This window comes from Pleuronectes platessa, chromosome 8, assembly GCF_947347685.1.
Source record: "Pleuronectes platessa chromosome 8, fPlePla1.1, whole genome shotgun sequence".
In the NCBI taxonomy this organism is placed as follows: Eukaryota; Metazoa; Chordata; class Actinopteri; order Pleuronectiformes; family Pleuronectidae; genus Pleuronectes; species Pleuronectes platessa.
Genome location: NC_070633.1, coordinates 8,850,373 through 8,860,752, shown reverse-complemented (window position 1 = coordinate 8,860,752; position 10,380 = coordinate 8,850,373). Strand labels below are relative to the sequence as shown.

General features: G+C 39.1%; 2 protein-coding genes across 5 annotated transcripts in view; both read right to left on the bottom strand.

Annotated features, from left to right (window-relative positions):
* The window catches only part of zgc:66433 (uncharacterized protein LOC321250 homolog), a 143,218-nt gene extending 134,330 nt beyond the window's left edge, over positions 1-8,888 (bottom strand). For all 4 annotated transcript variants that reach the window (XM_053428682.1, XM_053428687.1, XM_053428683.1 and 1 more), the window contains exon 1: positions 8,880-8,888. The gene's annotated coding sequence lies outside the window, so the exon portion shown is untranslated. The remainder of the gene's footprint in view (positions 1-8,879) is intronic.
* The window catches only part of aff2 (AF4/FMR2 family, member 2), a 150,687-nt gene that overhangs the window by 61,740 nt on the left and 78,567 nt on the right, over positions 1-10,380 (bottom strand). The window contains exons 5-8 of the mRNA XM_053428681.1: positions 9,099-9,143; positions 5,276-5,362; positions 3,326-3,362; positions 2,330-2,390 (exon numbers count right to left, since the gene is read on the bottom strand). Of these exons, the coding sequence (XP_053284656.1) occupies positions 2,330-2,390; positions 3,326-3,362; positions 5,276-5,362; positions 9,099-9,143 (230 nt within the window). The remainder of the gene's footprint in view (positions 1-2,329; positions 2,391-3,325; positions 3,363-5,275; positions 5,363-9,098; positions 9,144-10,380) is intronic.

Genomic DNA, 10,380 nt, shown 5'->3' with positions numbered 1-10,380 from the left:
TCTGAAGTGACTTAAAACAAGTGCATTTAAACTCAAACTCTTTTTAAAGGAGACTTTATGATTTTATATTTTATATAGTTTTTTATGTGTTTAAAAAGTTCTGCAAAGTCACAAAGCCAAAAGCGCAGGAGTGGGAGCTCCTCTCCCCAAGAAATATAATAAATAATATGGCTCCTCTTATGTTTAACACAACCACACTTGCTATTTATTGCAATAATGTCTTTGTCTGACTTGACGCCTGCGGATTGACGGCAACAAGACATCAGAGTTTTGTCTGAATTCTTTGCAAAATGAGTCACATGAGGAACTGAACCCACAACCCCGGCAGTGTCGGTGTCTTGCTCTAGTTAGACCAACGTGTGAACCAAGTTCAGCAGTACCATAAGGGTCACTTTATCATAAAACACCTCTGGGCTGTTCATCGGCAGGTCGGTCAACCACAGTGCACACTGACAAAGCTCAGAAGCTGGCTCGTCAAGTGGAGAGTCTTACTCACTTATTTCACTCTGTTACATACACTTTGCAGTCGGAACATTATGCACTGGATCAGAGCGTAATAAACCTCTTGGAGCAAAGGGATTCTCTCCACTCTGCTCTAATGAAAACATTTCTCTCAGATTTATTCCTAATGTGCCATCAAGGTGCAGAGCCTGGTTGAGAGGGATTACAGCTGGATGAGTTTTCTGTAATGGTCAGAGATGGTAAACATCCAACAAAAAAATACAGCAATTAGCTTCAACGGGAGAATTACTCTTGAATAAGACGATGTAGGCCTATTCATTATCCTAAACATTTTACGCTGCTGAGCATCACAGTAAAATCCGAGAGCAGTCTAATGGCTGCAGTAAACCAGGCATTGTTTGTATCCAATAACAATTATTTCACCCTAATAAACAAATCGGCATTAATGCTTGAATTCCCGATAGGAAGAAAAAAAAACAACACCTCAGGGTATAAAATGGTAATCAAAGGAAATAGACTTATCAGCTTTGAAAATAGAGTAATAAGCCACAAAAAGCACAACAGCTCCAACAAACATCATCGTAATGGAGATATAATTAAAGAGGAAATGAGAGTTTACGTGTCGACCTGAAAGTTTAATCAAACCATCCAGATGAATAGATGCAAACTAAAGACTGCCTGAACTTTTCTTACTTGCAGGTGTTTTGCATCACATGTGGGTCCATCAGGTGTTTATTTTCATTTTCAAAAGCCCATTTCTGACACTGCTCATGCCACATTCCTATAATTACATTTTAATAAAGTATAAATAATTCATTATACAACATTCTTTGTACACTGCATAACACAGCTCTCAAAAAAATATATAAATAACAAATAAACATAAAATCTGTGATGATAATTAGGGATTAAAACAAAACAAAGAATGCCCAAATCTAATCCTTGGTTAAACTGTCATTACAGGTAGTAATACCTGAGTCGCCGGGTTGCCTATTGAACAGATTTTTAGGGATAATATGACAATGGAGAGAGAAAGAAAATCCTCATCCCAACTCTTTTTATCTCAACCCTCTTTTAACCAATTAAAAAGGATAAGCTTAATGCGAATCAACATGTGAGGTATTTTTCAAAATTAGCAGATGCCTCTTGTAAACATCGATGAATGACTCAGCGGAGCCGGGGCCTAAAGGTCTTTTCTTCTGGATCTATTGATGTCATTGGCGTAGGGGGTTAACCTGTGCTGGACGTTGGAATGATGTATCCAGTATAGACAAGAACAATCAGATCCTTTGTGTATTAGTTCAAATAGATTGTGTTTGTTCATATGTGTAACTCAAAGTTCTCACCAAATGGAAGACAAATGTATAGTAATACGTCCAAAGTTTTCACTTACTTTTGCTACTGTATGATTTCAAACTGTCAATCTCTAGAACTAAATTATTAATCTGGTTGCCGCCAAACATAAAATAAATCAGAGTCTTGAGCCGGAAGCCAAGTTTTTCGGCCTTTCCAATCTCATCCTGCTATGAATCCTGCTGTAGAGCTCAGTCAGTTGAGTGGGCTGCAGCCAGAGATGTTGCAATGTGCTCCTGGCTCACGTTAAATTAATGTAGCTGCACTTTCCTGCTCTGATCCGTGCAATCTTTCTTCCTACTACCAGCTGTGAATTTCATCCAAGAATCCAAGCTTAATTTCACCTGGAGGAAAATGCGGCGGCAGCAGCTGGTCAGTAATTCTCTGTTGTGTGTGTGTGTGTGTGTGTGTGTGTGTGTGTGCGCACGTGTGTGTGTGTGTGTGTGTGTGTGTGTGTGTGTGTGCCTGTGTGTGTGTGCGTGTGTGTGCTTCAGAGGGAGAAAAAGATACTTACGACTTCTGTGGTGCAGTTGGTGGTTTAGCAGCAGGCTTGTTAGCTGATACACTACATCGCTCTACAACACAAGAGAGGACATCCAAGCATCACTGTTATGCATGTGTGCATATCTGTGTGTGTGTATGTGCCTTGATTAGTGTTTGACAAGGAGCCAGACTCAAATCACTGATCATGAAAAAAATTTGTAATACACATTGTGTTACTATGCGTTTTCATGATCTCAGTTCTAATCTTAGATGACTGTAGCATGTTCTTCCATTGGCAGATGAAATATTCACATATAAACATTCATGGGACCTAGAGGCCACCGAGAAAAACCTACTTATTATATGTTTTAATCATATTAATTCAAATAAATTCCCTATAAATGCATATAATGAAAATTACAATTTAATTAAACATGTCAATATCGCAATTCATAATTACAATTAAGTGTGGTTAATATTGTTTATTTTATATTTGTAATTACTTGCTTTTATTGGCTTCCTCTGATTTTAACCTATGACAAGCGTCATTGAAATTGTATATAAATAATACTTTGTTTTCCTCCCCCTTATTATTCTTTTCCTTATCTTATACAGTAGACATTATATATAAACATTGTATACTCACCACTTTAGGTGAGACCTCAGTAATAAATGGTCTAATTAGGAATAGCTAAAATATTATTCATTATATTTGAGTTTCTATGGTCTTTGAGATTGTTTTTTATTATAACAACAATTTAATCGATCAAAATCCAGTTTGTGTGAATATTTAAGATAAATATAAAAACAAAGGTTTACAGACTTTCATCCTCCTGTGGCTGTGATGTTATTAGAACATCAGCTGCTTTTCTCACATCACCTCTTAATACCCTCCCCACTGTTAATTATCACAGAGCTGGGGTGTGTGTGCGTGTGTGTGTGTGCGTGTGCGTGTGTGTGTGTGCGTGTGTGCGTGTGTGTGTGTGTGTGTGTGTGTGTGTGTGTGGGTTGATGCTGGGAAACTTACTCTGGGTGTTGTAGCCTGAGGTCACATGCTGTGGCTCCTGGTGAGAGGGAGAGAGAAAGCCAGTGGGAAAAGTGGATGAATAAACCAACAGATGTCATTATTGATTTCACCGCGGTACGACGGTGCTATTACACAGAATTCAGATCTTCTCATCTCACGCCGCCCAGACTCTACCTCATTCTTTAAACTCAGTGGCAGGATTAGTGTGGCGCTGGGGGCTGAAAGCCTAATGCACTAACAGCTGGGTCAGATTTACCGCCTCTGTGTTTGCATTGTTTTTCCTTTTGACATCACCACCAATTAAGTGTTTCCCATAAAATAAATAAAAGCATGTCATGAAAGCACGCCGCAGATATGGCTGCCATTTCAGAGATAAATGTAGAGTATATCATTTATGTTGGTTTTAATGTGACATATATCCCCTCTATTTACATCGCAAGGTGTCATAAACCTTTTTTTGTGGGAGTAGTTGAAACTTTTCCATAATCAGTCTTCTGGAGTGGCAGTTCTTTAGTCCCTGCTTTTATATTGTCTCGCTCCTTGTTAATTACTGTTGTCATTTCTGTACTTTACTTCTCAAACACCTCCTGTCAAACAAACCGTGGGTGGTAATGCATTTCCTTAAAATTACTCTTGATGAAGTTTGGCTTTCTGTAAGTGACATTGTTTTTCTTCCATTTTCACTCAGTTGTTTTTTAATTATTTACAGCTACCAGAGCCGAAGTGTTTTTAACAAGACTTGGATAAAACGCTTTTGACATCTCAGTGTTGACTGCACGTGTCTTCAAGGAAATGCTCAAGAGCAGCCAAACAAAAGTTGGTTCAAATTTAGAAAAGTTCACACTATGGTGAAATAGTTGGTGTAATCAGTGGATTCAGATATGAAGGAATAACAGAGTTCCAGAAACGATATATATTAATAATCTTTCCCACAGCCAAGCCAAAAGTACTGAGATAAATTCTAATCAGGTTGTTTTAGATTTAAGTCCACGTTGGTCCTGTTTGTAGTTTTATTACAGTAGACTAATATCTGTGTAGCTGAGATAAGTATATGCATGCCGCCAAAACATTGCTTTTAAAAGAAGAAAACAAATTGAAACCATGACAGAAGCAGCATTAAAAACCTTCGGCCTATTATTTTTATTTATGTAAGACCTATTATTCAGATTGAAAAAAGAAGTTCAGACCCTGCCGAAACCCTGTTATGAGCGTAGGTGCACGATCCAATTTGATTTCACCTCCTGCCTCACACTCAGTTATCAGGAGTCAATGGTGAAAATACTTATTAATAAATAGTATAATCTTTGGCTTTTGCTGAGTGAGATCAAATTAATTATCTCATTAGTCGGTCACTTGTTATAAGTTAATAATAACATATATAATGGAAATGGAAACATTTAACACAACGACTAAGGGCATCACTTATAATACTACAGTAAACACTGGAGGACAGTATGTCCACATCTGCACAGCTTGAGACACACGGTGAGGAGGTGATATCAACATATGCTCATGAATTAACATTGTAATTTCATTGGCTGTCGAATGCACCACTGTGCAGAATGAGGCAAGAATGAGGTAATCTGATTGGATCACATCAATCACTGTGCGAGGGATTTTATGAATCAGATCTCATTGGCAGAATGAAAATTTACACTGACAGAACGCTGTTAGTTTTATGGTTAGCCAAGGAGTTGAGGAGTTGTAGGAGTTAGTAGGAGTTGAAGTGAAGATTTCTCAACTGTTCCACATCTTTTTCCACTCATCACTGACTCATGCACAAATTGAGATTGAGTCAGAGCACGGGTAGAAGGCATAACAACAACATTTAAGAAAGCAAACAATTACCATGCTTGAAATACCACATGAATTTTCGCTATTAAAGAGGAGAGGGAACTTATTGTTTTAGTGAATTTAGGGTGTTTGGAATGAGATAGTGTGTGCACTGACCTTGTTTGGGATCGGGAACTTTGTCTGATCAGCCTTCCCAGGAGTGTGTATGGCTGTGAGAGGAGGAGGCCAGGAATGTGTCATCTCCTGAAAACACACACAGGTTTTTCCACATTATATTACATTAATTCAATTAATTAACGACAATTTTCTGGCTCAAACGAAATAAAGCACATAAATCTCACTAAATGTATAGGATTTGCTGTCATGTTGTCAGTAACTGGTGAATAACAGAGCATTGGAGCTGAAATTTACTGTTTATGCAACAGTTTAGATGCAGACTAGTCGAGTCAGCATTCAATCAACGTTGTGCAGAGGGATTCCCAACAGAGTGGACTTTCATATAACTTAAAGAATAAACTCAGCGATGCATGGGGCTTCAGAGTGAACTAAAGGCAGAGTTGGTGATTTACCCACAAAAAGCTGACTCCAGTCGGCTGCATTACAACCAAGCAGCAGCATCTAATCAGACAGTCGCAGACACACACACACACACAGAAACACACACACACACACACACACACACACACACACACTTATCTCATCTTCACAGGTGTCTATCAAATATTTGTCAAATATAATGTATCATAACTATCATATCTATCTTAGTTATCCAATCAATTGATTATCAATATTAGCCATTAATATAAACGTTACGATTGAATCTGTTTCATACACTCATACAACAGGTTATTTGGTCAAAAGGCTTGAAAGGTCACTGCCATCACAATTTCCCATCATACGTCTCTTCACCCCCTCTGGAGAGGATGACTCATAGTCATCGGATGACTCATGTTTCCGTGTGTTTGCCTGTGTGTAGGGAAGTGTGTGCGTGTGAGTGGGAGTGTGTAGAAGTCATTGAAGTTTTGGGTCTATGTGTGTGTCTTAAGTTTTCTCTCTCCACAATTTTAACGCTCTTGGCCTGAAGTCACACGGCGCGTTGCTGGGCAACTCTGCTCTGACATCATCACATCTCTCCTGGAAGAGTTTCTCACTGTTTTGACAGGCGGTACTCCAGATGGTGTGTGTATCCGTGCATGTATTTGAATGTGTGTGTGTGTGTGTGTTTGTGTCTACAAATGTGTTACTACTGCCATTGTATGATTAACTCAGTCTGTCACAATGAAACAGATCCACATGTCACCGTTATTATGGTCTAGTTATATTATCCATTATCTAGCATCTATTGTACCACAATAAATAATAAATTCCAGTGTGTAGGTTTAATGATGCTTGATTGGCATCATCAATAATAATAACATAATGATCGTAATCATGTTTTCATGACTTTATAATCACCTGAAACTATCTGAATGGTTGTATCTTTGTTTCTTTAAAAGCAGCTCTTTATATCTACATTGGAAGAGGGTTGTCATGTAGTACGCCATGTTGCAGTGCAATGTGTCTGACCGGACGAACCAAACACTGGCTCTAGAGAGGGGCTTTCATGTTTTTTTAATTTCACCATAGCTTCTTCGACAAACAGAAAGAGGTGAGAGGATCTTATTTTTACTGCAAAAATGAACCGGGAGAAAATCTGCCAAGAATTATGGCTGTAGTGTATAATGAGCTCAAAAAGACAGAAAGGCTTACTGTCAGAGGGAAATCATTCCGAGGGCCTGATAGGACACAGCGTGAGGAGGTTTTATGTTTTACTGATTTTTATGTTTCACTTCTTTACACACATGGCATCTAATAGTGATGGTATCTCACAGAGATTTTCCCAGCAGTAAATGTCGCTCAAAAACTTGGCGTTGGGAGACAGACATTTTCTTAGAAGCAGAATCATCCATTTGTTTGTTAGAGCCAATACTTGACAACAACTGGACAAGATTTAAAATCATATCTAATAGTGCTTTTCCCTATCTTTATTTAATAAGTGACAATACCACTGTTTTATGCATAAGGACAACTTGTTAAGAAAGAAAGTTCTTGATATATATATATATATATATATATATATATATATATATATATATACTGCATATACTGTTGTGATAAATGAATAAAGCCCCACAGTTCTGGACTTGAGGCTGTCAGTAGTGACACAAAATAGACAGATTATATCTGCAATTTTTTACAGCAACATCTTTAACAATAAAATGTCCTGGAGTAATCTGCAGACCCCACATAGGACACAAGGCAGGTTAAGACTATAACTGAAAACAGAGGCAACTCATTCAGGGGTAACTTCAGGAAGGAAATATGAAAAAGGTGGAGTGGTGGAGAGTGTGAAGAGTCAAATTGACAATTGGCCAAAATTAGAAGACATTTCCAAAAGAAAGGCTTAAAGTATGAGGCCAAAAAACTGATTTCTGAGTCCACTGTGAACTTTGCTTTCGAACACCCAATGTAATCAGTTAATCTGTGAGTCTAAGTGAACATTTGTGCCAAATTTGAAAGGACCCTCTCGAGGGGATCCTAAGATATGGTTCATGATGCAAGAAGGGGTTGACCTTTGTCCAACGGAAGGTTTGTATCAACTTTGAAGAACTTCCCTCAAGGTTTTCTTGAGGTACCTGTTCACAAGAATGGAGGGACAACCCAAAATAGAATGCCTCCGGCCACTGGCTGTCACTGGCACAGGGGCATACAGTGAAAAGTTATTTTTTGCTAACAGACCATCCTTGTAGTGCTGATCATCCGTCTTTAGTTGAGACAACATTACATGTTTATAGTTGCCAACACTTGCTATGCTCCGTGGCAAACAGAGAGTATCCCTTTCATCCCATCACAAGGGGTATAAAGGTCTAAATAGACAGTGTAGTCTTCTGAAGGTGTGTAACCAGTGCGAGCAGCTTCCCCTCTGTACACAGTAGCTCTACTTGAATCTCTACTTGATACTGTGAATTATCAAACATCCAAAACAACGTCTCTGAGATAACAGACTTGGAGCTGTGCCGTCACAAAGAGGGAAAGATCAACCGCAGGCCTCCCCTCCGATTCCCCTCACCTCACATGCTGAACTCCCTGATCTTTCCACTTGACACGGCTAAAACCATCAGACTGAATTCAATAGCGCACCGATATTATTGACAAAGGCTTTTCATGCCGCTCACAGCCCACTATCTGTCACACAGCCTGTTGGCCAGCATATTGATTTGTGAAAGGGAGAGAGAGGTGAGCGACAGAGGGCAGATGGGGATGAAGAGAGGAACACGTACAGACTAAGAGAGAGATAGCACATTGAGTGATACCACAAAGGTGAGGGGAGAGATAGAGACAAATACAGAGAGGCAGTCAGAGGGTGAGGGAAGAAATAGGTAGCCCGACGTAAAGCAGTCGGAAAGGCTCTTTGTCTTTATGGCTGCACGTCATCTGACTGCTGGGATGATTAGTGGGAAAACATTTCTGTCTTGACATCTCTCTGAAGTAGCACAGTAACAAAACAAAACAAAAAGACAGCGGACATGAGAGGAAACTGTGGAGAAACGGTGGAAAGAACGTGTTGCTTGATGGGATTTGGGTGACACGCACATAGGTAAAGAAGAGGACAGAGAGAAAGTCAGGAGAGAAAAGAAGAAAATTGTGGAAAAGATTTCAGCATGAAGTCATGCTGCAAAAACAAAAACTTGTGCAATCATTGACCAGAGCCAATAGATCTCCTTCTCTCTCCCTCTCCTCCTTTTATTTCCCCTATTATTCTTTTTCTCTTTCCCCTCTGTCCTTTTTCCTTAAAGTCAGACTCTCCAGAGACAGATGAAGGTCTTTGTGAGCAAACAGAAAACAGCTGATAATCAGTGCAATTACTCTTGTGTGTGTTCGTGTGTGTGTGTGTGTGTGTGTGTGTGTGTGTGTGTGTGTGTGTGCCCAAGAAACATACCCGCAAAATCTCTTCAACACAGCTGGAGTCATTTGGAAGGCTGACCTGGAGAAAACAAAGGAGAAAAAAGTGAGAGACTGACTTCAACACTATTCATAGCAGCGTTACATTAAACACATTCTCACAAGGCAGAGGTGCAGTTCACCATGTCAATGTAAGGGAGGCACATTTACTGCTCAAAAATTGTAAAGTTAGAAGCAACAGATGTTTAATTTCAAACAGTGATAGTAAAAAGAAGCACAGTCATTTTCACTTGATAAGGGATCATTTGACCAATTCAAATGTATGTTAGACTGTAGCAGTTTGAAACATTCACTTAATGTTTCTTCCTGACAGAGTCCCTGTTTATGGCTTGAATGTATGATCACCCGGCCAATGTAATGTTAGCTCAGGAAATGTTTCTAAGTTTGTTGAAAAGCAGGATCTAGACACTAATGTCAGCAGCTGTTCTTGCTTCCAGGGTCAGCTTTACCACAGTGGGAAAATAACTAAATACCAAATGAACGTGGTACTGTGAACATTTAAATTTAATAGAACCTGTAACAACCAAAACGAATCTAAACTAGTTAGCCAGTTACTACGTATATATATATATATAACCTTGTTCACTAGAGCAGGTGGACACTTTGAAAATTCTTTTCAGTTTTTGCAAAATTCCGAGATGTTGGAGCCATAACTGTCCTGGTAGCACAGGCCCCCTGCATACGGTTGTCAGAGTCTTCCTCCAGAATGTCTTCCCCCATCCTCTATCCCCATTTCACATGATCTGGCATGTCAATAAAATGCCTAAAAAATAACTGCTTTTGTTATTTATTTTGCTTCAGCATGTAGAGGAACTTAAAGTTTGATGGGCTAGATTTCTGGGCCTTGTTACAGTTGCTCAATCCTTTCAAGGGGGGGGTCAAACGACTCATCTATTTCAAAACAACCATTCAAATGATTTTTACTCATTCCTGATGTTGTAATTCTGTATTAACAAGTTCAAAGACAAAACGTTCGTGCCTTTTGGTTGTGTAAGAAGCAGTATGGTTAGAATTATATTTAGCCTCCACTTTGTGAGATTTATGAATACTGGCTTGTGTACGGATGGTAAAGAAAAGTAATAGAGGGACATTTAAAAAAAAAATGCGATATTTGAATGCCTGTGGTTTGGCGAGAGTTGACTTAACCACAGAACCATTTCAGCTCCACAGTTCCTGGGATTGACTGAGTTTTATTTAAGGAGAAATAGAGGCTGTTGGAGCTCAGACATACGCAGCTCGTCTGATTGAATTTATCAGTT